The sequence below is a fragment of the Balearica regulorum genome, chromosome 5 (assembly GCF_011004875.1).
Source record: "Balearica regulorum gibbericeps isolate bBalReg1 chromosome 5, bBalReg1.pri, whole genome shotgun sequence".
In the NCBI taxonomy this organism is placed as follows: Eukaryota; Metazoa; Chordata; class Aves; order Gruiformes; family Gruidae; genus Balearica; species Balearica regulorum.
This window is the reverse complement of record NC_046188.1, coordinates 64,890,397-64,916,258: the sequence shown is the minus strand read 5'-3', so window position 1 is coordinate 64,916,258 and position 25,862 is coordinate 64,890,397. Positions and strand designations below refer to the sequence as shown.

Below are 25,862 nucleotides of genomic sequence, written 5' to 3'. Positions count from 1 at the left end.
CCCAGTGCAAATGCTGAGGCTTGGACTCTGTTACGGGTAAACAGTGCAGAAAGAAGCAGAGGGGGAAAAAAAAGTCTTAAAAATATACAATACTTGGTAATGCTTCATGCATTGCACTCATTCATCCAAGTGACTGTGAGAATAAGCTGATGTTCTGTTCCTAGGTGTTTCCATATGTTGCAAAGGTCACGCTGTGTTGTCATTATTTGTATGGTTCTTTGCTGACTTTAATGAGGAATTAGTAGAATTGGACTCTTTGCTATGCTTAACTTTGTTTTTAACTCATTCTTTAACCAGAGGGTCAGCCCATTGCAACGAGCAAATACTGTTCTTTCAGTTTTTGGGAATGCTCGAGATTTCAAATAAATGATAAAAAGCTAGATGGCTAAATTACTTGGATCTACTAGGGTCAAGAATCTGTCCAATTGCTAACTCTGTAGTACTGCTCTGGGGAACTCGCTCTCCTCCCAAGAAATTATGTGGCTCATTTGCAGTTATTTGATGAAAGATTTTCTTTACCATAACTTGAGTGGTGGGGTCTTTTTTGGGGGAAAAAGTTCAAAGTTTCAGGCTGTCAGGCAGTCTGTAAATGCCAGGTGCGGCCTGGGAGGACTCCTTTTGGGTCAGACTGATTCTGTGTTTTGCTTTTAATGCCTCTGGGAGTCCTGCGTAGGCTTCAAAATAACACCGGTTCTGTTGTTTCCGTCATCTTAGAAAATATGTACCACCGAAAGACTATGGTTTTCTGTACTTTTTAACAGGAGTTAAAGTCATAGAAAATGTCTAGGAGAGGACGACCAAGCTGACATACCAGAAATTTCTAAAATTTTATAGGAGAGGAGAAAAAAAGATATCACAAACCTCTCATGAAAAATTTTGAAAATTTGAACTAGATGAAAGCATACAAATAAGCATATGTTTGTGAAATAGAAGCACTGTACTTGAAGTAATATAAAAAGTTGAGTAGTTCTTTATAGCCTTGTACTAGTGTGGTTTTCTCATTAATTCTTAAGAGCAACTGGTCATTTTGGCAACATACGTAACCATATCTTTTCTGTCAGGCTGATGTGTTTAGCTCCAGATGATGTGTCCTAGAGGCGGCCATAATATGAGACCTATTTATTAAAAACAGTGACCTCCTCATTTAAAAATATATTGAAATACCTGAGAAATTTATATCTTTTCCATAGCGCCTAGTAACATACTTTTATTTCTTTGTGTTTTTCAGGGAAGCCACAAAAGCAGACATCCCATCAAAACACATGGAGCTCAGAATCACAGACACCTCTTATATGAGCGTTGGGCACGGTGGGGAATGTGGTACAAATACCAACCTCTTGATTTAATCAGGTATTAGTACTTTGAAGAGTAGCTTGTTTCTGTGATACAGCCAACCTGGTAACAGTGTATTAACCATACCGGCAAATTCCTTGTCTTTATGCTTTGCTGTAAAATTTAGCCATTCAGTATTATCAGGTAGGACTTAAATTCTTCAAGTTGCTTCTTTTGGTGGTCTTTTGTGCAGAGCTGTTAATTTCCAATGAGGCTGCATAAAAGGCACGTAGATCCAGCTGCTTGACAGTTTGCAGCGTGAAACTTTGTCCCGGTTTGGGTGGGATAATGTTAATTTTCTTCCTAGCAGCTGGTATAGTGCTGTGTTTTGGATTTAAGATGAGAATAATGGTGATAACACACTGATGTTTTAGTTGTTGCTAAGTAGTGTTTACACTAAGCCAAGGACTTTTCAGCTTCTCGTGTCCTGCCAGTGAGAAAGCTGGAAGTGCCCAAGAAGCTAGGAGGGGACACAGCTGGGACAGCTGACCCAAACTGGCCAAAGGGATATTCCATACCATATGACATCATGCTCAGTATATAAACTGGGGGGAGATGGCCAGAGGGGCAGCGACCACTGCTCAGGGATTGGCTGGGCATTGGTCGGTGGGTGGTGAGCAATTGTTTTTCATTTGTATTACTTGTTTTTCTTGGGTTTTATTTCTCTCTCTTTTTGTTATTTTCCTTTTCATTACAATAGACAGAGATCACAATAAGATTTAACTTTAAATAATGTGTATGTTTCCTTTCCATGTAGGCGATATTTTGGTGAAAAAATTGGACTGTATTTTGCCTGGTTGGGGTGGTATACTGGAATGCTTATTCCTGCTGCCCTGGTTGGGCTCTTTGTTTTCCTTTATGGATTATTTACGATGGATTCCAGCCAAGTAAGGTAAAATCCTATTTAAAAACATAATAGCCGGTTGAAAATTAAGAGCTGAGATCATTATTATACTTATAAATGCTTTCCAGATACAGTAATCATGTAAAAGTAACCAAATAAAACAGTGGGTTCTGCAGTCAAGTGTATCCACTTTGTCTATCTGTTTTGCATCGAGCTGGATGCGTACCATTCACAGCAGGTGAATGAATCATCTGCAGTGATTCCCATTCTGGCTGTAAGGAAAAACAGCGAGACCAATTCTAATGTCGTAGGTACTGCAATGGGTTTCAGTCTAGTAAAGGCTAACGGGTGAAAAAACAGTCAGACATACTCCCTCTTTTCCTCCATCTTGCCCGTAACTTCCAGAGTGTAGTACAGTTGCTAAACTTCAACTGACTTTTGTCTATGCTTTTGTTTTCTCTCAGTGTTAATAGTGGCAAACTTTGAGCCTAACAACAGTCTTAACTATGTCAGTGTAAACTGCAGCCAGGAGACCCAGCTTCAGGGAGATTACAACCACATGGAATGAACCTAGTTTTTAAGTTCCCCACTGTTGTGATTTTGCTCTGGGAGGGGTTTGTATCAATATAGAAATAGTGACGAATGTGATCGAGTGAAGTGCTGACTGTATTTTTAGGAACTGTTTCAGTGGACGCACCCTTATGACAAAGTTTTCCATTAGGTGTCATCAGACACAACCGTGTCTCTTACGGTGCTCTTAAAATTGCAACTGTTCCTCCAAGCAGTTGGGATGCTTAGACTGTAAGTATACTTGGAGTCAGATTTCATAGGAAGTGCTGTTTCTTGGTTTTGAGCAGGACTATTTTACGTTTTCTTTATGGAATTGTCTTTAGCTGCTGTTTCGCAGTGAGTTGTTATATTCTGCAGTGCTGTAATTAAGGCTTTTTTAGGTTTGCTTTTGTACAGCAAACTCCTGAGGGACTTTACAACTTCAAACTGAGTTAAATGCAATTAAATGCAATAAATGTTATCAGACAGGAAACTATGCTAATCTTTAAGAAATTCTTCTCTGTATTAGGATTGTTTTGCATGATAAACATCTGTAAAATTCAATGGATCTAGTGTGAAGTAGAGGATCAGCCTGTCAGAGCACAGAGACTAGGACTGTTGAACTGGAAATCTTGTATTCTTCAGATGTACAATGGCAGTTTCAACAAGGGGGGGAACAAAGGGCCTTAATTTACTATTATCAGGAACTGAATTTTTTTTCAAACTGTAAGCTATTATGTGCCGTATGCTTTTCCCAAGAAGACTTGGAGAGACGACATCCCGCTTAGCTCTTTTAATAGAGAGACACAATTATCTTGCTTGCTGAAGGTTGCAGGGTGTAAATCACAGGAACACAGAGGTAGGCTAGCTTTCATGGTTTCACGCCCTAAGTTTTTCCCCTTGGTTGCTGTTGAGCAGCTGCAGACAAAACATGCAGATTTTAGTTTGTTCCTCGTGGAGGCTGGTTGTGTTGGGCCCCATCCCGAGGTGCCTCAGTGCTGCACAGAGCGCCAAGGTGTCCATCAGGGGCTCGGGACTCTATTCCAGAAGCAAAAGCCTGAAAGTTAGGTGATCCACCATATAAGCCCTAGAAGCATCCAGGGAGTAGTGGGGAGTATTTATACATTTATTATAGCTAACATTAGCCAGCGTTCAGTTCAAAATACTGACAGAGGGTGGGTTAATGCAGAAGCCCCAGCTGTGTGCTCTGTGGCAGCCCCAGAACATCTGGAGTCTGGATGTGTTAATTCTGGCCAAAAGGTCCTCTCTGCCTTTCACGTTGTGAATCTTTGCAGTACCTCTGGTTAGTCGTGACAATACTGTCGTATCAGTGCATTGCTTTGACCAAGTTAGTAATAACTGCTGTGAGATGTGGATTCAAGAACAGAGCTTAACTAACATTTTATCAGGCCAGTCACAATCAGGTTGAGTATGTAGATGTTTTCTGCCTCACCTTGTGTACCTAAGTAATTCTAAGGGCCAGTGATAACAGACGCTGCTCCTTGCCATAGTTGCTGACTTAGCCTGGAAGAGGTTAGTGAAGGTTAGACAGAAACCTACCTAGAGCACACAGGAGTCATCCATTCGCAGGCAGGCAGACTGCACCACCTAACTGTTCTTATTCTTGCCATATTCTGGGGCTGTGAGATTATTTATCTAATGTTTCTGCAGTCATTTAAAGAAAACTGCTAGATAAACATCCATAACGGTTTTAAAATATATCATTTGATTTTGAGCACTGCAGCTACCACAGTATGCAAATGCAATGTTCAGCAGCTGTCAGGAAGAAACGGAGTCGGGTACAAAATCTAGACACAGGAGACCCAGTGGCAATTTGGAATTTACACCTAGTGCCAGGGCATTACGGCAATGTCATAACTGCCACGTTGCCCCAGATTCAGTATTATTCAGTATAATACTACTTCATATGAAACAGGTTTCACCCTATTAACGCCTGTTCTTAGGAGTCAGTGGACGTTAGATAGTGTTGATTTACAGTACGATGATAAATTCTGTCCCAAAAAAGTATTTTTCATCTGTCTTGTGTACCACAAAATTTGAACTTACTGACTGATCAAATTAGTTTTGCAGAAGCATGCTTCCCTCGGTGGTGTCACTTCGCCTCTCAGGCGCAAGGAGCTGCCCTGAGCCCCCCTCTAGCAGCCACAGGCAGAAAATGATCGTTTTCTTCTTTTTTCACTGACATCCTTCACAGTTACAGCAGAGAAAGGATAAGCCAATGCACAAGCATACATTGCCATAGAACCAAATGTTGCTTGCGATGCCAGCCATAGGTTTTGTGCAGCAATAATTTGAGGGTTATGCAGAATGATGTCACACCTAAGACCTAGTTTGTCTTGTTTACGACTTGTACAAGTGCCTGCCTCTGCTCTGTGCTCAGGGTCTCTCCTGATAACGGGTGGCTCTTTTTATATATATATATAAAATTATCTAAATATATATATCTCTATATCTCAGCCTGTGCTGGGACCCCATCTCTGCCTGGCAGGAGGCCATCAGTCCCTGCTGCCTGTGTAAAGGAAAGATGCTCTGTCGAGTTCACCTGTGGCTGCCGCAAGCAAGTTGGAAATGGAGCCTATTTGCTCCCTTTTGGTCGTACCCCTCCTTCTTTCCCAGGGGGAGGGCCCCTCTCACTCTGCCTTGTACTCCTTGTCGTAGTCTCTCTGTCCTTTCCTCAGTTACAGTTTTAGGGAAACAATAAACTTTCAGGTCTGATTGAATCATTCGATGATTCAAATGTATTGTACAGGGAGGAGGAAGGTGAAATAAGATGGGAAGACAAAAAACCTGCATACACTTTGTGGTATCAGGGACTAGACACTATTATAAGCAAATATGCATGCGTGTCCCATGTTCAGAAACAGAAGTTTCTCCATTCTACAGGATCAGGGATGTTTTTCTTTCCTATCACAAAACAGGTGAGTATGACGGGCAGTGTTATTGCAAGCAGGTTGGAATGGAGGATGCTCTTTTTCTTGTGTGAGTTTGCAATAAAGCTTAATAATACTGTGGTTGCCAGAAGCCAGCACTGAGGTCCTCCAGGTACTGAGATTATAGTGTTGGCAGCTAGTTGCAGGATTCAGTTGTGAAATGAAGGTAACCAAGAGAAAAATCCATGGAGTGTCTGTTGAAGAAACACCATAGTAGCTTCCGGAGTATTTGGATTATATTTGCAGGGCTCAGACATGCAGAAACAACAATGAGGAACATGAATTTGTATTTCTTGTTTCCTATACTTTCAAATATGTTTTGATCTGTTTGCCCTCCCTGAGCGAAACCAGGGAGCTTGGGGTGGTTGTCACATGGGAAAGCTTAAATCATCCTTTAGAAGTGCCTTCATTTGGGTTCTTTTCTTTCCACAAGTTATGTGCCCTATCTGTTACCTGTCTTTATACTCAAGTTAGATGTCAAGCTGTTAAATGTTGATTAGACTATATAAAAATAAATCTGATGCTTGTAAAGAGTTTGGTTTTGACGGGTTTATACGTATCATTAATTATCACTGTTGTTAGTTGTCCCTTTGCTGTCAGTCAAACAGAAAGGCCAGGCACAAACACGGCATAGCTTCAGGTGGCTTCGCAGCACGTGCTGTAGTCAGATTTCAGATATATGTGAGGACAGTACAAAGAAGCTTATTTTGCTCTTTTACATTGGAGATTTGAATTGCAGTAACAGTTAACAATAGCACCTGTCACGAACGCTTGTGTAGCAAATGTTATTGCCTTTGCAGAGCAGTGCTAAAGCGTGTGACCTGTCACTGTCAGTATAATTTTCTGAAACTTCCTGTGTTGTTAAACACAAACCAAGATTTTTAACTCAAGATATATATTACTAAAAATCTAACACTTACAGTGTCGAATTTAAATTCAAAGTGCAGTACAATTTGGCCTTATATTTGACAACGGTTTATATTATTGCCAAACCATTATACCACATTGCTGAAATATGATTTTCTGAGCTTAATCATTTGAAGGAAAATGCAAGCAAGAAGATTCTCAGATGTGACACACTGTAAGATTTCTGCAACTCTGAAATGACTGGCTCTGCTCATTCTGGCTTAAGGGTTATTTAGGACAATTTCTTTGTCAGATCCACATTAGGTTGGAGGGTTTCAGTGAATTAGTGATTCTGATTTTTTGTGAAGTGTGACCAAAGATTACAAAAGTGACATCTGGACAACCAGGATCTTTTATTTCTGTTTACTGTTATGTCAGGATTTAATAGATGCATTCATTTGGAAATAAACATAATCTTCCATACGGCATTACAACTGTAAATTCAGCTTTTATGAGGAGGAGACTGAAAGCGCAATGTTTATTAAAACAAATCAGTAGAGATTTCCTGGCATTTGTTTATACCGCTACTTTCCTAGTGTGTCATAGGATCATTTCAAGCATGTCAACATTGCTAAAGGATAGGGAAACAGGATTGCTGAGGTTCTTTGAGAAGCTTACTCACTGCAATTAAAATAGGCCTTAAAATTAATTTTTGCACTTCTGTTAATTCTGGTTTGCCTTTGTCAAGGCACTTACGTATTGATTTTGAATATGAATGGTCCCAATGAAGGCAGTGACTTCATCTTCCTGAATCTTAGGATCTTTAAGCAGTAGCATGTGGTTTGAAGATATTTTTCCCCAAACTTAGGATATTAAAATGTTTTTTATTAGCCCTATACATAAGTTCTCCTGTAGGAAATAAAAATGCAGAGACTTGAAATTCTACTGCCAGAAATCCCTGTCAGTGATTTTTTACATGTGACCAACTGATCTAAGTGTGCATGCGATCATCCTGTGGAACCGACCTTCAGCCGATGTAAACTGGGATAAGTTGGTTGAAATCTGTGTAGTTATACCAGCAATGTCCATCCTCTTAACGTCTGGTATCTTCTACATCGCTATGATAAATATGCAGTAAATGAGTTGGCAGGTAGTGAACAATGTTTTGTTCTTCCATTTGTGATATTTAAGAGAGAATGGGATATTCACAAGTGTTGAGAATGGCCCAAAATATTGCATACTACTCTACGGGCTGTAATTTTAAGATTACTGATTTGGGATTAGGCTTTTCAAGCCAAACATTCACTTTTAATTTATTTTATTAAGCCAGTTTTGCGGTGTAGGCATGCTGTTAACAAATAGAGACCACAAACAGCATAACCTCAGAAAATCATAAGAATGCTAAAAGCCTTTTTATAACCTTTGTTTTCTTGTCTCATACTAAAGCAAAGAGATCTGCGAGGCAAATGAAACCATCATGTGCCCTATGTGCGAACGCAATTGCACACTACAAAAACTCAATGAAAGCTGCATATACGCCAAGGTAATTATTGTCTTATTGCTATAAAGATAATTTTTGTCTAAAGGTCCACTTTCATTATGTAATGGCTGCCCTTGTTTCAGCAAAGATCCCTGCAAAACATGTTGTTTCTATGCCGAGGGTTGTTTCTGCCTTTGTAATTCATGTTTCTAATAAGAGAATGCTCTGAAATGATCAGAGATTATTCGAAAATTTGTTTTATTTTCTGTGAGCATTTCTTTCCTAAATCCCTGCTATTTTCATCAATTTATAAAGTCCCCTGAGTAACAAAACTTTTCTTGGAAGATTTTTCTTACTTTCCCCTATAATTGACTTCTTTCTTTATTTCCCTTACTTTGTAATTGAGTTTCTGCTCCTCCTAAAGGAATTCTCTAGCATAATGTGCCTGTGATGTGCTTTGCTCTGTCAAACTAATGCAAAGATTTTACACAACTAAATATTTTACTGCAAGAAGCTATCCTTCAAACTTAAATAATCACAAGCACTTCTGTATACAGGCAGTGTTTTCAAGTAAGCTATACATTTTGATCTGTGGTATGTTCATAATGCTGGAAAAGCAGCCTTGGCATTCTTCTTGGAATTCTTCAGCCCATGAGATAAATCTTGCTCAGAAGCTTGTATTTATGAAATGTGATTGTCTCTGGGCCATGGCATTACAAGAACACTGCAGCAGTATGAAAGAGAAAATTCATTTTTGTGTTAGATTTTGAAATTTGCTATTGATAGAACCAATGTTGAGTTTTACTCAACATTTCAAATTTATCTGTGAAGAAAAATTGTAAAAACATTTGACATTTATAAAAGTGATTTATATTTAGATGTTCCAAATTTAATTTTCTATTTTGTAATGCCAAAATAAAAGTCATTTTGCAACAATAGCAACAAATACCATTGAAAATCTCATACTTAAGGCAAAACTGGTTTTTGTTTATACTACTATAACCAGAGCAGAAAGTGGGTCCATAAGATTTTTTTGTAATTTTTTTTACTCATTTATTTTTTTTTAATGTGTACTGAAGGTAAGAGCTTTCTTAATTGAAATAACATTATGCAAATTGTACAACCCATCCCAGAAATGCCTCTTTTTAAAAATGACAAGTACCTCTTCAGCAGTCCACTGCAGTTTAACAGGAAATTAATACATTTAAGTCCTGTTATTTTAACATCCCCAGTTAATAAGAAGCAGGTTTTCTGCCTTTCTTACATTTACACTGACATCATACGTTTAAGTCATGCAAATTTCACATTTAACATCACATTGTGAATAATTCACAGGAGCAGAAAAATTGTGGCAGTCCATCCATGTTTCCACATATTTTTAAACCAGTCCCCTTGAAACAAAATCAGGTGACAACCAGGGAAGACCAGCGGTAACCACTCATATTCCATCTTCACAGGCACCCTTTTCTGATGTTTGCAAATATGATGGAAATTCATGTAAGCGCCCAGCTTTTCCTGCCAATGGTTTCGCTCTAAAAAAACTTATCAACCTTAGACTGGAACACAGAAAACAAACAGAAAATTGTCTCATCTCAGGATTTGTCTGTTCTGGATCTCCCCCAAGTTGGGGAGAGAGAGATTTCTCTTTGGGAAGGAATAGGAAAAAGCTCAACGAGGCTTTTTATAACTCTGAGGTTGTCACTGCGATGCCTTCACTCACCGTGTTGTCTCTGAAGAACAGTTCACTGCAGCTTCACTCGTTACCCTCTTGCTAGGAAACGCCTGGTTTCCAGCAGGAGTTGTGATCCTGCCACCGCGTTGCTCGAGTTGAGCAGCACATACCCAAACATGTGTCAGCACTTCCACTGTGTCTGCGCTCAAATTGGTGAATGAAAACAATCTGTAATGTTAGAAAACTAGTCTGATTTCAAATCAAACACTCTTTTGTGCTTTCTGAAGCACTGTTAGTAATATAAATAAAAAGAATGTATTTGAAAATAAGGCATCAGATCTGCTCTCTGGGAAAAGAAGATGGCATTTCCTGCTTGCTCTGAGATGGAGCTTGTCAGCATTTCCCTCTGGTTTTGTTGTTGTGGGAACATAATTTGTTTCTGTCTTCCTCGCACACAACCGAAGAGCTGCTACACCAGGGAAGCTATTCCTGGCTCATTCCGGGCACTGGCGCTCTTATTCTGGAATAAGTGTTTTAATCCTTACTCATTCAAATAACTCATTGTATACGAGTACATAAGCATTGAGTTAATGAGGAAAAGTGAGTTCCTTTAAGTGAAATTTATCTCCCCAAACCTGCTGATGTCATGGGACCTGCCTCATTTATATAAGGGTTTGTGTTCATATTTCACGTTATTAAAACTGCTGTCAGGGTTTTTCTTAAATATCTGCCAAGTTTCCCTTTAGAAGAGCACTTCAGACTGAACAAACTAATGCCGGAAAAATCATATACTTCAAATGTTTTTTCTGCCAAGTTTTTTGTAAAGCTGCAGACAAAATACAAAAGATGCCTTTCTCCTTCTTGTTGCTGCTCTTTTCTTTCCTCCCCTCCCTCTTTATTCTATTTCCATTTAAAAATGCCGCACTGAAGCGAAGTTTATAATTTAAGGGAAAGGCATGTCATACCTGAGTTGTAATCTGACTTGCCGAATGCCCAGGCTGTCATTCTCATCCGCATTAACTGGACTCTGTGATCCGTGGGTGATCAGCGTGGTGCACTAGGGCTCTTTGAGCTGGTCCTGCGCCCAGCGCACCTTGCCCTCGGGCCCCGTAGCAGGGTGTTGATTCAGGGTCAGTACTGGCACCGGCCCTGTTCAACGTATTTGTCGGCGACATGGCCAGTGGGATCGAGTGCACCCTCAGCAAGTTTGCCGACGACACCAAGCTGTGTGGTGCAGTCAACACGCTGGAGGGAAGGGATGCCATCCAGAGGGACCTGGATAGACTTGAGAGGTGGGCCCATGCAAAACTCATGAAGTTCAACAAGACCAAGTCCTGCACATGGGTCAGGGCAATCCCAAGCACAACTGCAGGCAGAGGGGAGAATGGATTGAGAGCAGCCCTGAGGAGGAGGACTTGGGAGTGTTGGTTGATGAGAAGCTCAACGTGACCTGACAATGTGCACCCACAGCCCAGAAAGCCAACTGTATCCTGGCCTGCATCAAAAGAAGTGTGACCACCAGGCTGAGGGAGTTGATTCGCCCTCTTTACTCCACTTTCGTGAGACCCCACCTGGAGTACTGCGTTCAGCTCTGGGGTCCCAGTGCAAGAAAGATGTGGAGCTGTTGGAGAGAGTCCAGAGAAGGGCCACAAACATGATCAGAGCAATGGAGCACCTCTCCTGTGAAGACAGGCTGAGAGAGTTGGGGTTGTTCAACCTGGAGAAGAGAAGGCTCCAGGGAGACCTTAGAGCAGCCTTCAGTACCTGAATGATAGGACAAAGGGTAATGGCTTTAAACTGAAAGAGACTAGATTTAGATTAGATATTAGGAAGAAATTCTTTACTGTGAGGTTGGTGAGGCTCCCTTCCTGGAAGTGTTAAAGGCCAGGTTGGATGGGGCTTTGGGCAACCTGGTGTAGTGGAGAGGTTGGAACTAGATGATCTTTAAGATCCCTTCCAACCCAAACCATTCTATGATTCTAGGGTGGATTTGAAATGCCTGAAGTCTTTTATGCTGATGACAGCATCATTCAGATATACTGATGGACGAGCACGAAGTCCTACAGTAGTTCACTTCTGCTTAGAGGCGTCTGATCGACATGGAGTCTCAGACTATGCATTTAGATTTATTGATATCCAATGCCAAATAGTCAATTCCTGGTTTAGAACCTTAAGAAAAAAGAAAAGAAGAACTGACATACAGATAAAATATGTGTGCTTTTAATAATTTCTCACAATATTATAATAATTTTACTCAATAAGAAATAAAATAGCAACACTATTTCTATTAATTTTTTCTGCTTTCCCGAGTTAATTTTCTTAATTTACAAGACAGAAGCAATAATGCCAGCCCTGTCTGGAAGAATGATATCCGTCAGCAGGATGAGTTCTCCTTGCAGCAGGCAGCTCTCACGGGAGCAGGTTAGGTAATCTGCCCCAGCCAGGCTGTCAGCCCCAGCCTCCCGGCACACCTTGCATGCAGAACATTCCTGCTGGCCAGAGTAACGTCAGATATAAGAGCAGGTGACAGTACAGCAAAACTGAATCTGGTTGCCTGCACCCTTCTGTTGGCATAAGGACAGGCTTCTTTTCATGATAAAAGCTTAAAAATTGGTCCTTAAGTCATCAACAGAATCAGCACCAATGAAAGTAAAGTCTTTTCAAGAATATTCTATTTCAAGACATTCTATTCATATTTCAAAGAGTGAGAAATCTCCAAATTTTCTGGATGGTTTAAGACAGTACATATCAAAGCCATTTATTTGCAGCACTTTTTTTTTTTTTCCTCTTTCTTCAGATCCTCTAACATATGCCAGTTGATGATAAGTTGCTGTACTCTATTATCTTATAGTGATTTGTGCCTTTTTTTTCAAAATAGGAATTTGAAGCCTGTGCTTTGCTTACTAATGCTCAGAAACATTTTAAATCACCTTTCATTACAAGAAATGCAGGCCCGTTGTCCTTGGATAAATTGCATTGCCATAAATTGGCAACCTTAAATCTATTCAAAGTACATTGATCTTAATTTCAGCTTCCTAAATACTGCTTTGTTTTATGGCTTGAATATAAGAAATTCTGGATTTTTGTAATATAAATTGTGATGTTTTCATAAGAAGTGAGACATCAAATTCATCCACTCAAATGCTTAGAGTGATCCACAGGCATGCAAAAACTAATTACTACTTATTTTCTATTGCTAAATGGAAATGGACTTTGGACTTTGCAGCAGAATGTCTATTCCGCCTGCAAAATCTTATGACAAACAGATAAGGGATAAATCCAACAAAACGGAGAGCATTCATGAGGTGAAATTAAGTGCACAGTTTAGAATTTTGTTTTGGAGGAGTGTAGTATTTAAAATTTATTTAATGTTTGTGGGAGTTTCAGGGCACTAGATTTTAAGAAGAAGAATATGTCAACAATTTGAGAGGCTGAGATGTCTGGATAAAAAGGAATATATACTATTCTTACCTGCAGAGAAATTGCAATATAGCTTGGGAGAAGAAGAAAATGGAATCAAAAGAGACATTAAGTAATATACAGAGGAAGGAAAGCGAAAAGACAGAAGTTATTTAAGTTTATAAAACCCTTAAAATAGAAAATGTAGAGGTTAGATTTGACCCCAGCATATGAGTAGAACTCTGGAGGAATTTTTAGCCTGTCTGGACATGGACAGAGCAGCTCTTAGTGTCTCTGAAACAAACAGACTGGAGAGGCGTGAAGTGACACTCTGGAAATCCAGAGTTCAGGTTACACGGAAAGACAAACCTTGGTGAAAGAAACGTACAAGTAGGATTTCTTATTAGAATGCTTAGTGTTTAGCTTCTGCCACCAGTTAGGTCCTCAGGGAGTCTTTGGGGCAACAGATAAGTTGGTAATATTATTTGTTCCTGATGTATTTATTTTTCATTTCAGGTTACACATTTGTTTGATAATGGAGGGACTGTCTTCTTCGCTATTTTCATGGCAATTTGGGGTAAGCACGTTTTTATTTGGTTCACCTGACCCTTTTATATGATTACTGTGTAAAGGGAGATTATAGCTCTTGATAAAATTTAAAGAAGGATTATGATTTTGTCACACAAACTTTTTTTTTCTGTTTTCATCAACTTCAATTTCTATGCTAGTTGTGGGTGAAAATAATACCTTTTTCATTAATGTAATGACTGTCTTTAGCATCTTAAATGTCTTTAAGCCTGAATTTTATATCATGCAGGCAGAAATAGTTTTAGAGGCAAACATGTAGGTTAGTTTACTGTTATGGAGTCAACATAAAAATCACATATTGTAGAGAATTCTTATGGAATAAATAAGAATGTTTTTGTGGGAGCTGATTAGAGGGAAGCATAGGAAAGATTTGATGTTAAGTGCTTACAGCAATTTAACTATTTGTATTCGGATTCCCAGTCTGATACTTCATTATGTTCACTCTGACATTACGCACATCATGTCATGGGGCACAAAGCCAAGCAGGGTGATATCCACAGAGACCACAGTTGCACAGGAGTTACAGTGAACAGAGTCTTGCCTCTCTTAGAAGGTCAGTGTAACAGTGCCAGACAAGACAGATGTAATGGTTCCAGCAAGAAATGCTTGATGGAATTAGCTTTCACCAAAGCTAATAGTATTTTGCTGCTGGAAAGTAGGGAAGACTGGTATTAGAACAAGAGATAATTAGTTTTACCGGTGTAAATGTTCGTCTGTGTGAACCCTGAGAAAATAACACCAGTTCACATACATACAACTGACTTCAAGCCAGAGTTTTACAATTTTAGAGTCAAATGGCACGCAACAGCTTTATTTATGTAATACGTATGAATAAACATTAATGATTCTAACTTAAAGCGAAGAGTGAATGAATGTCACAAATTTTAGAGGCTGGCCTGGTAAAAACAAACAAAAAAGAAATACAAACAGCAGCAACAGATCAAAGAGCAAAATGAGCACATGCACACAAAAATTGTAATTAGGTTGTAAAAATTAACACAATATAAATATAGCTGAAAGGTACACTTTGATTGCTCGCCTCAGTGATATTTCTTCATTGGATCCTAATCTTGCTGTTACAGCCGTGCAATTATTAATAATTAGTTTCATAAATTCCTAAAATACATTGCACTTGGTTATGTGGTTACTGATGTAAACAAGGCTGGTAGCTTCTTAGCATCTCTTCATCTCTGTCCTCAAGGTCTCCCTAGAGAGAGCTCTTTCCATTTTCAGCTGAGGCCAAGGTTTAAGTATAAGGAGGAATTTTGCTTTTATGATACAGCTTTACCATTATCAGGAAAGATGGCATAACATGTACTAAGGAAGAAGAAAGCTGAGCATTACGTTTTTCTTCATTTCAAGCAGCAGAGTGATACTCTCACCTCGTGCAGGTGCATGTGTCTCAGATTTTCAACCTGCTAGCCAACGTGCTGGGTACAGTGTTAGAAGTCAGGTTCTGGATTTGATGGGAAGTGTGCTGATTTTGTGCCTGACCCCCGCAGGAATGACAACACTGCACGTATGCACTCAATTCTTTAATCTTCTAAATACTTTGAATTAAATACCTGTTTTACTCATCTGTAGTGTGACTGCCATTGTTTCTCTCTCTGGTGTGTGCAGGCATGTAATTTACTAACCCATCGAATGAACCCTCATTGCAACGTTCACAGTCAGTTAGTGAGATAACTCCATCGACGTGATCCACAGTCTCCACACTAAATAATGCATTTTAACAGTCGTAGTAACAAGCATGTATCCCATGTGAGCGGTTATTTTCTTTGCACTTTATGCTGTTTATTCAATACCTTTACACCCATGTCTTTTTCCTGTTGTTGCTTTCTATTTAGACATTTCTGATAATTGCAAATGGATAAATTATGCAATTATTTGCATTATGCTGCCATAATTTTACTCTTTAGCTGGACAAAACAGGAGCGTGCTTTTTTAGGTTATCTATATACATGGCAGAGATAATTTCTTTCCTTTCATGTTAAGGTAAGTATTTCTTCTATCTGACCTGTACCAAAACCTTTGACATCATTGCTACAGATCTAGCCTGCAATGCAAACAACAGATAGAGGAATAGAAGCTTGTCTTCTTTTTGTCCCTCTAATAGTGATTTTAACTCTGTGTGATCATAGTCAAAGGTTAAATGTCGTCTGTGTTCCTCAGTAGTTCGATTCTCCCCAGCAAACTTCAACCTCTGAGTAATCCAAGTAAATCTAATTCTTTTTGTCATGTTCACTGAGGAAAGTACAAATGTAGAGTGTGGAAAATAATGCCCTGAGTCATTTATCAGATGGGAATTCTGTTTGGACAGAACAGTTTCACCTCAAGGTAGTTAAACGTGGGACTTTTTTGTATTGATGCTCAAATATCATTGCAACCCAAGTCAAATTTTGCTCTGTTACAATATCTGCTTTCTCGACCAAAGTTACACATCGCAGAATTTTCCCTGGGTGCTATTTGTCTATATTATGCCTAATAAAGCAAGTATAGTATCCTTCCAGGAAAAGCATAAGTTGATCGTTTCATTACAACATAGAAGAGTGATGCTCTGCTGTCAGTGATCTTGTGATTTTTCCCTTGCTTTCCAAAACATTATTTGCACAATAATGGCTGTAAGATAACAGCTGCCAGTTCATTTTAGAAAAAAGGAAAGCATGTAGGTAACAAGTGAGAGGATAGTCTGAAGTAAACATTACAGTGAAAGGTGGGATGGTGTCATGTCAGCCATAGGAATGCCATCGGATGGGCACCCTGCGTTGTCTTCCTCTCCCTTGTCTGCCGCGCTGCTTTTGTCATCTGGTGCACATCTGATACTCGTATTGTATGGTCCAAGTGAGTTGTCTAAGTGGAGAACTGAAAGGATAATGTGATTATCTTTTATATATTGCTTGAAAGATTCTTATCCTCATACACTGGGTACCTTACAGTTTAGTTCAGCAGACCCTCACAGCTAAATCCAGATAACCTCTTTCTTACATATGGGGGACCAAAAGATAAAGGCCCTGATTCACCATCTTCTGAAGATAACGTGTTCTCCCAGTAATGTCCATTCAGCACTACATGGGTGGTCAACTTTCAAAGCTAGTTCCTAATCTGATGTTCTGGCAGCTTTCAGCTCTTGCATTTAAGCCAGAAAGGGCGTATTGCCAGAGTTTTATTTTGATTTGATTTTATATGAGGAAAAAAATGTGTTTAGCCTCTCTGTGGTTGTTTAAACATTTGAAAATAAAGTCCAGGAACATGACACAAATGTTTGGAGACACTGTGATTACACTTTAATACAAGTTTATACATATTCATGGAGAAGACAAAAGCAATCTTTTTTTAAAGCTCTTAAAAATATTTTTACTTCTAAAAATAGACATAGCTTCATCACTCATTCTGTAATTGAAGTTGGATGAGTAAGGCATCTAGCATTTTTTAGTTAATCAAAGTTTGGGAGAGCTTTTGAGCTATAGTTTTGACCTCTCCTGCAATTCTTTGAACAGGTTCACTGATACTAGATATGATATTTCCCGATATTTCAGGGGTTAAAAAAATAACTTTTAAGGAAGCGACATAGATTTAAGGGGAGAATTGGTTAAGCTAATATTTAAAAATAATAAGGTACTGTCAGTTGAAAACTAGTTTGACTGGATTCAATAATATAATTCCAAATAATTCAGTAAGACCAGACTATTTAAACAGCTCTGCGCAGAAATAAAAAATGTTCTTACGCAAAACGCTTATGCTATTCCTTACCTGGGTCATTCCGTGTATCGTCATAAAGCCGTCTGTGGGAAAATGACTCAGACCTTTTCTTGCCACATATAAAATATCCAACCAGACCAATTAATATAGATCCCAAAATGGCTCCTACAATGACACCAACTATTACTCCTCCTTTGTTGGTTTTGTCTAGGAGAGAAGGAAGGAAAGAAGAGACAGCTGAATGAGAATAATAAATCTGTACGATCAGATACTTCACTCTTGCTTTATAGCAGTTGAGGGCTTTGGGGAGTGAGACTTTTCACCAAGGATCTGAAACACTTGGCAGACTATGACTAAACCAGCCTCTTTGCAGAAACTCTCTGCCGTTGTAAAAGAAAATAGACATCTCCATCCTTGACTTTCAAGGGAATAACTGGGTTTAAAAAACAAAAAAAGGGGGGCTAAATGAGTTTCAGTCAAATAAAAAGGTTCCAGGTTTAATTACAGAATCAACCGCTATCCTTTTATTCAAAGAAATAAGCAGTAATCACTCTTTGAATGCAATTATTTATAAGTATTTAAGCCAGCCATTAAAATTGCAGCCTCTGAATTTCAAGTGATTAAGTTTTAGAGTACCAGTTTTTGAGTATGCCAGGTAAGAAATCCACTAATTCTTTCTGCACCTGTTCAGTTAGCAGAATACCTGCATTCCTCCAAGATTTTCCTCAAATTTCATAAAACTTTTCTTCAAAGTATTCCATTTTTCTTGGAACTGAACTTGGTCTCCCACCCCCCTTCCTTTTCAGACATGTTATCTAAAAATCAGGTACACTGTAATTATTAGAACTATGGTGGGAAACATGAAAGTCTGATGCTCCTTCAGTTCCTAGTACAAACTGTACTCTACTCGCTATGATGGATAAGACTTTCAGTCCTGTGTTAAAAGCTTGAAAGCTAATTAATGGCAAAAAATTACTGTCTTCTAATCTTTCCTTTTCTTTTCCTGAAGACCTGATTCAGAGCAGCAGGATAGAAAAGGGCCCTGACAGTTTTATGCTCCATTGTTTTCCCACGCGTACTCAACTTGATAATTAAATGCATAATGAGTAATTCCTTTGAAAGAATTTATAACAAGTCGTCTTTGGTCACAAAAGTTTCTGAACTTAAATAAGTTGACGTGTTACACGTTTTAAATGTTATTTCTATACATCTGCTCTGAAGGTCCACTCCAGTGTGAATGAGCAGTACCTGTCATTAGGTTCCCTCACTCCTGGAAGTGTTAAACAAATAAACAGCAAATAATTTTTAAAAATATATTTTTTATTTTGGGTGAGTTTTAGTTTTGGTCTGTACTAGGTCACCTATTCATTCACACATCTTACAAAGCCTCATGTTCAATGAAAAAAGGTTTTATTTCAGCATTATGATGTTATTAAACCAGTGGGACTTCAGCTAGATACTTACCTTCATTGGCATCTTTTGAATTAGATGATGCAGGAGGAGAGCTGCTGAAATTATGATTCAGCTCTGTTGTCTGCGGAATGGGGTTGACGTTTGATGTAGGACTGTCCTGCTTCACTGCGGGTGATGTCAGAGCGATACCAGTGGGGAACAACGCGGTGGGGTTGACCGAAGCGTCATCACTGGGGAACACCGCAGCCAAAGGAGTGCTGTAGGTGACCAGGGAGTTACTTGGCGTTGCTGTGGAAGTAGAAGTAGCTGCAGCACTTTTGGTCACTCCGGAAAAGTCTCCCATAGTTGTAGATGTCACTAAAGACATTTGGATTCTGTTGAAGTTTGTGACAGAGTTGTTTACTACATCTTTTGATACCATAGTGACATTCGAAGGTAAAGCGGTGCCATCAGTGGACCTCGGAGGCGTGCCGTTTGGCCGACTGCTCATCTCTGTTCTTCTCGTTACCTTTCCTTTGGCGTTGGCAGTTGGTGCAGTATGGCTGACGGTAGAAGGATTTCTGGCGGTAGTCACAGGCAGAACAACTCTCTGTGAAGTTGGTTGCACTGTAGACTGATTGTTATCTGTAACTGAGCTATTTCCATGATTTGTTTCATTTATTCTTCCGCCCTCAGCATTGCTTTTGTTCCATTGCAGCCTTGCAAGCAGAAAAATGAAGATCATTCTGCAGGAGGGTTGCATGATGTTGACTTCAAAGTTTGTTTCGTTATACAGAGAACCTGCAAGAAATTCACTTTTGTCTATTATTTTAATTTGTAAAACAAAGCTACTCAGTGAAGACCCAAATAAGCTGGTAAAAAAAAGTTACTGTTATAATATAGAAGTCTGTGTAGTTTACCACATGTTGATGCTGAAAACTTTATGTTCCTGAGTGTTAATGACTTAAAGAGTGACCTAATACAATACTGATGATCCACAAAAGCTCTTTTGGACAAGAAAATTCCTTGTTTCTATAAACAGGCCTCATACTCACAGGGGAATAATTCAAAACCCCTTTGCTATAGAATGAGGTAATGATTCATACTTGGATGGCATGCTCAAGGCAATGTTTTCTGGGCAGGCAGCAACTCCAAGAGCATGCTGAAGAGTTATGCTCCGTTGTGAAGAAATATAATGGTTACAATTAGCCCTGAAAGTTGATAGATAATGTTTTGTGACCCTGAGCAATGAGTGTCATATGAATGCTGCCAGGAGCAAATTGAAAACTAAATCAGTCTAGGGATTATGGATGATGCTGAATTTGTGTGGAAACTTCTTTTCCTGTAGGAAACTGGGAGCTGTATATTATGCATTAATTTTTCAAACGTTAGATTGAGAAGGATGAGAAGAACTCATCTTGAAGTCACTTGATTGTAGCAGGTGTGCCGTTCAGTATATCCGTCAGGCTTTGGCAACAGGTTTCTAAGTATGAGACAGGTTGAGATCATGCAGTTTTTAACTCCCACACGTAACCTCTCATGTGACAGCACAATAAAAAGTATAGGTAAGTTACATCTTCAGCATCATGAATTAATTAGGTGTCTGTGTATGTGGGTACTTTACCATGTGAAGAAAGGATATGTACACCTGGAAAAAGTAACTATATTAGCATATGTTCCACTTCTCCGCAGTGCTTATTTTCCAAGTTAAGGTCAGTTATATGGCAGGAAAGACCTATGCTCAGATAACATTTGTAACTTATTTAGCAAAAAATAAGAGAGAGAAGTTCTGCTTGAGGATCAGTCAAACCAAGGATAACCACTCTGACCCCAAACAAGAAAGCCAAAGAAAACCCCTTCGGAGTTAAATTTTCAGCTCCAATTATGATTATAATTTGAATGACAGACCTTCAGATGACTATGAAATGCTGTGCAATCTGAGTATTAGATTTTGATTTGTTAGTACTAATAACTGCAAAACAGTGAGGAAAAAAACCTGTTGCATTTTACAAAGTTTTCCAACACACGTTTCATTTTAACACTACTGTTGTTTTAATTCAGTGGCATGGTCTGTCCTTACTTGTATTAATAGTCATATTAGCAACCAAAGTGGATTTGGTCATAACGCTTATTATCCCTTTGCTGTAACTAAACTGTGTGGGGAAATTACGCTCAATTCCTTTTGACTGTAATTTTCATTTGCAGAGCAGTGTACAAAGCGGTCCATATCCATGCGGAACAAATTCTTTGTCATTTTTTCTGATTGGCATACTTTTGTAATCTTCTTCATGGGGGTACCATAGAGAAGAAACCTCGTTGCTTTGAAGGTAGTTTTTCTAGTGCAACATTAATGTTCATACAGTTTAGAAAAACACTGAAGTTCTTCAAAGAAACTTGTTGTCTTTAGAGCTTAATACGCAAATAATTCTATTGCAGTAAAACAGCTGTGCTGTAGATTAGCCAAAACTTGCAGAAGAGCCCAAACTTTAAATTAGCTGGTTAAGTAAGTGTTTAAGGAAGCTATAAACAGATTATGATTAGGGGAAAAAAAAAGTCTCGCTTTTTGATTCACTGGTATTCACATTACTCAGTACCAGCTCAATGGAAATCAGTGCAGTAGGCGTAGCTTGAAGTGAATAGAAACATCGGTATGGGATTGGGCTGCGGTTCAGTTACGCAGATTAGCTTTACCTTTTTTTATCATGAAGAATGAGGTTTTTACATAGGATGGTCACCACCATGTTTCTTCAGTGGATTTTGCACTCTGCATTTGTTTCTGTGCTGCTAGAGTCAAATTTCATCTGACACCTATGATAGCCGTACAGGAAAAAAAAAAAATCTAGCTCCAAAAAGGGGAAGGCTGACATTTCTTCTTTGGTGTATGGCTTTATGAAGTGACGTAGTGGCCCCTACTTGAGGAGTTCACCAAGACGTGAATGCAGTTTCCCGTAAAAATGGCCCTCCAGTATGAACCTGAGTATAATACATTGCTTGTGTCTGTACTGGAAAATGTGTGGCCCAGTTGTAAGAGATCTTGCAGAACCCAGTTGTAGAGGTTCTGAGGATTCGATATCCACTCTTCACACATTCCTGGAGGGGTTTGCTCTGAACTTGCCACAATCTCTTCCCTTTGTTAGGCTCCTCCTGGAGCACATGGCTCAGTTTACTGGCAGGAGCGCTCAGTGGTGTAAGCCAGAGGGCAGTAGGTGGAGATGCTCAGGAGCCTTGCCGTGAAAGCACACTCCTGATGTGGATTAACATGCTAATGTAGGCACAGCCATGTTGAGGAGGCTGTGGTTCTATGCCATACAGGCGTCTCTCTTTTAATGCAAGTAAAAATCCTCATCATTCTGTTATTAATAAAGATTAAAATTGCTTTACAGCAGAAAGTATTCAATATGAAGCTACTAGTGTACATCACTGTACATCTGCATGCCTACGCTCTGGGTGAAGCCCTGGTCCCATTCAAATCAGCCTCCCCTGGGCTTTGCGTTTTCCTTAAACTGCTCAGATTTGCGCTGAATATTTCTGCAACACAGAAAAAAAAGTCCTAATAAATTCTGTTACGGCAATTTTTATATGAATGTATATCAGGTTGTATATTAAGTATGTAAAAATAGATTTTTGGCATGATAAAGTAATTGCAACATATATTTCTTGAACACAACCCAGCGCTAGTGATAGGTGTAATGTCTGCAAAACCTCTGCAACTGTCAAGAAAATAATCATTTCAACCTCTTCTTATGGTAGATAATACAATCTTCAGAACTATAAATTCAAAGGACATTCTTTTGCATGTCAATAAATTGAACCTTGCACTGTTTCCCTCCCTTATAGCAGTGATTAGAAAGTACTTTATGTAGTAAACGGTGACACGATGAGCAAATTATTAATGGCACTTCTTTGTTTCTTGTGGTCTGGAGTAACATGTTCATATTTGCAGAGCTTTCCTACTTACTATGCTTTTTAAGCCTCACAAAGCAGATTATTTTATCTTAACATCAGTGATCAAAAAATAGATGGAACAAATATAAAGCAAGATTTAGAGAGTTTATCTTCTAGAATTCAGAAAGAAATAATAGCAAATGGTGGTCTCAGAAACGTATTGGATTTTTGCTCCTGTGGCTCTTTGCTCTAAAGTTCAGATTGCTTCCCAAGAATGAGATACATCTACATTTAATGAGCAATGAATATTACATTTTCAAGTTTAAATGTATTTTACTTTTTGTACTGAGAAAATGATTTTAAGTTTTTAGTGAATTATAGAAAGGAATATAAATATGATTTGTATTCTATAATTCATTTAATTTTTTCCCCTCTGTTAATAGCTAGCAACCTGACAAGTGCTCTGGCAGAGCTTCCGCAGTGTGTATTTGCTGTTCTGTTTCAGTATAACTAACCTCAGCAGAAGCAGTAACAAGGTAGCAGTACCTTTCCTTACAGAAATTTGGTATAAAATAGTATACACAGAATACTCCCCTTCCCCAGCACCGCAAACCCCTCTCCCCCCCCAGCATTTAAAACGGGCTCTGAGCTGACTCTGAGAGAAGTTCTATATTTGTTTGTTAAGGAGCATAAATACCCACTAAAGAAAAGCATGAATTTGAGTGAAATGCTGTCACTGCTTATGTTTACTACTTCTCTGCTTCAATGTTTGAATCACAACAGGGTTTTTTTCACTTTATCCTCTCAGAAATACACACTAAGTAGAATTTGGCTGCAACAGCACCGATTGACTTCCCTAAGACTATGTAAAACAACGCCACAATTATTAATCAGATCCACTAATAAGCGTTAAAAACACCTCAGACTTACCTTGAGCTCTACAAAATATGCAAGAACCTGTTGAAATACTGCTCTGGGTGCAATTAGTCTGGTGGGAAGAGGGGACCGCAGGTACAATAAAGGTGACGGCGTGACACCAGTCAGGAACGCACCGTACGGGCGAGGTGAGGTGGGGCAACCCTTCGCTGCGAGCGACGGCGCGTCCGGGAACCAGCCTGACCGACTTCGCTGCTGTCATGACCGAGCTCCGTCATTACAGAGTCCACAGAAATTGCAGTATTTATGGTAAAGTGGGTAGGCAGTGCTTATTGCTTAATCCTTTGGAAGTCTTTGAACTGGTATTTCAGAAGGGTGACTGTTTTCTGTAAACTATAGAAACTATTGTTCCGTGTACTATGCAACTATTAATTTAACAAAAGATAGCTGCTTATTATCACAGAGTTTCCTACGGTACACTTTGTGAGATGAAAACTGGAAAAGGCGTGTCGTTTACAAAATAGAGCAGCAAAATGAGTTCTGTTACGAAAAACATGCTGCTAGAAATAGCTGTGATCCTATCTCCAAATATGTTCACAGTTGCAATAATTTAAGATAACAATCTAAATCCAAATTTTCTGAATTTATCGAATGTCATTAATTTTTACTTCGGAATACATAACCAGCTAGGGATCTGAATGTTACAACTCTTACTCCTGCACTTTAGGTTTTATATAAGCAATCTGGATTAAAGTAAGGATGAGGAAGTCAGGCATATCATATATAACTTAATATGCTCATCTAGTCAACCTGTGATTTTTTTTTTTAATTATTCTTTAATTCTTTATGTATATTTATTCTAGCCTGGTATGTGGTGAAGAGCAACTCAGAAATGTTTCGGTATTGAGTGGAATGCCATGATGTTGTTATCTGTTTCCACTTCAAATTTTTAAGGAATCAAGTGCAAATACTATTTCATAACTTATTCTTGAGATAAGTGTTGAGGATATGGCATATGCCGGAGGTGTTTTTATGAAAGCAACTAGTGGTGTTTTCTTGAAAATACTGCAGTGGACAAGTGGAAGGTTTTCTGTGAAATGGAACAAGTTCTAGCCTTTCTAGTATTGCTTTTTGGGAAGTAAATTAATTTGTGTGGCGTGAGGTGGGGTGGTCTGTGAGAGGAGGGAAGACAGAGTCTGATACTGTGGGTTTGGTTTTCTTTGGAATCTAGCATTCTCTGCAGTGTGTATCAACAGGCTTCCGACTGATATTTATTGCTGGGTCTGGGTGGACATGCAGCTAACAGATTGACCGTGAGATCCAAATTTGGATCTTATGCAGCATTAACCAAGTGACACACTAGGGTCAACAGTATACTTCACACCAGCATGTACACATTATGGTGCTGAGAAGCTTTTCTGATAGTTTTTTAAAATGAAAGGCTATTTGAATAGATATATAATATTTGAAAATAGCAAAACCTTAAATACATAGGCTGCAATTCTGTCAAAGTGTATCTGTGACAGCGGTATGAAAGTCAAACCCCTCTAGCGCTGCCCTGGGCTTCAGCATCGGGCGCGGGAAGGTGCACTCGCTTGCTGTCTTTTAATTGTTAGCTGTTAATTCATCTGTTAGGAAAAAGAAAAACTGTTTGCCTGAGTGACTTATGCCTAATGGAAGATGCTTTGTTTGTGGCTCAGTTCTTAGCTAAGTGTCATGCACCTGCAGTGCGGTGCCGGGATGCTGGCACCGAGCCCTGGCCCACTGTTCCTGGAAGGCAAAACCTCCAGCTGTGAGCCCGAGTGTGAGCAGATTCGGAGCTGTGGCCATATGGAGGCAAGGTGGTTCAGAGTACTCCGGGAGAGAGAGATGAGACGAAGCCGGCATTCAGCTATAGCCTGTATTTGTGAAGTGGCAGTTTGGATTCTGAAGAGTGTGTCTCAGTAGTAGGTGTGGTACCAAATCTGTAGGACTGTTTTATTGCATAACGTTGCTCTAAGGGAGCCTGACTGAATGAAACTGAAGAAGTAATTGAGCAGAATATTCAGAAAGGGCCGGGCTGGCCGTGGGCAAACTCTGCAGAGAGGTGGTAGAGACGGTCCCCTAGCTCCTTGCCGAAAATCCTCTTTGCAATAATTTTTTAGGGAATAAACACGCCATTCATTTTGACACAGTGACTCCTTTAAAACATTCAGAAGAGATGTGCTCACATAATAGTTTCGGGTTCTCTGCATTCTTGGTTTTGTTTGGGTTTCTTTCTTTTTCTGCTGTCTTCCTTTCCATAGCGTTTAACAGCAGCCATTCATCATTTCTTCTCTTGACAATGTCAAATTTTTGTTTTACTTGATT

General features: G+C 39.2%; 2 protein-coding genes across 4 annotated transcripts in view; one reads left to right on the top strand and one right to left on the bottom strand.

The window, feature by feature from the left end:
* The window catches only part of ANO3 (anoctamin 3), a 204,131-nt gene that overhangs the window by 154,708 nt on the left and 23,561 nt on the right, over positions 1-25,862 (top strand). For all 3 annotated transcript variants that reach the window (XM_075755329.1, XM_075755328.1, XM_075755330.1), the window contains 4 exons: positions 1,229-1,350; positions 2,090-2,224; positions 7,969-8,065; positions 13,590-13,650. In XM_075755329.1, the coding sequence (XP_075611444.1) occupies positions 1,229-1,350; positions 2,090-2,224; positions 7,969-8,065; positions 13,590-13,650 (415 nt within the window). The remainder of the gene's footprint in view (positions 1-1,228; positions 1,351-2,089; positions 2,225-7,968; positions 8,066-13,589; positions 13,651-25,862) is intronic.
* MUC15 (mucin 15, cell surface associated) lies at positions 14,436-23,786 on the bottom strand. The gene is made up of 4 exons (XM_075753083.1): positions 23,568-23,786; positions 18,825-19,553; positions 17,412-17,567; positions 14,436-16,523 (listed from the first exon to the last, which is right to left on the bottom strand). The coding sequence occupies exons 1-4, from the start codon at positions 23,773-23,775 to the stop codon at positions 16,363-16,365; spliced, it is 1,254 nt and encodes a 417-aa protein (XP_075609198.1). The 5' UTR covers positions 23,776-23,786; the 3' UTR covers positions 14,436-16,362.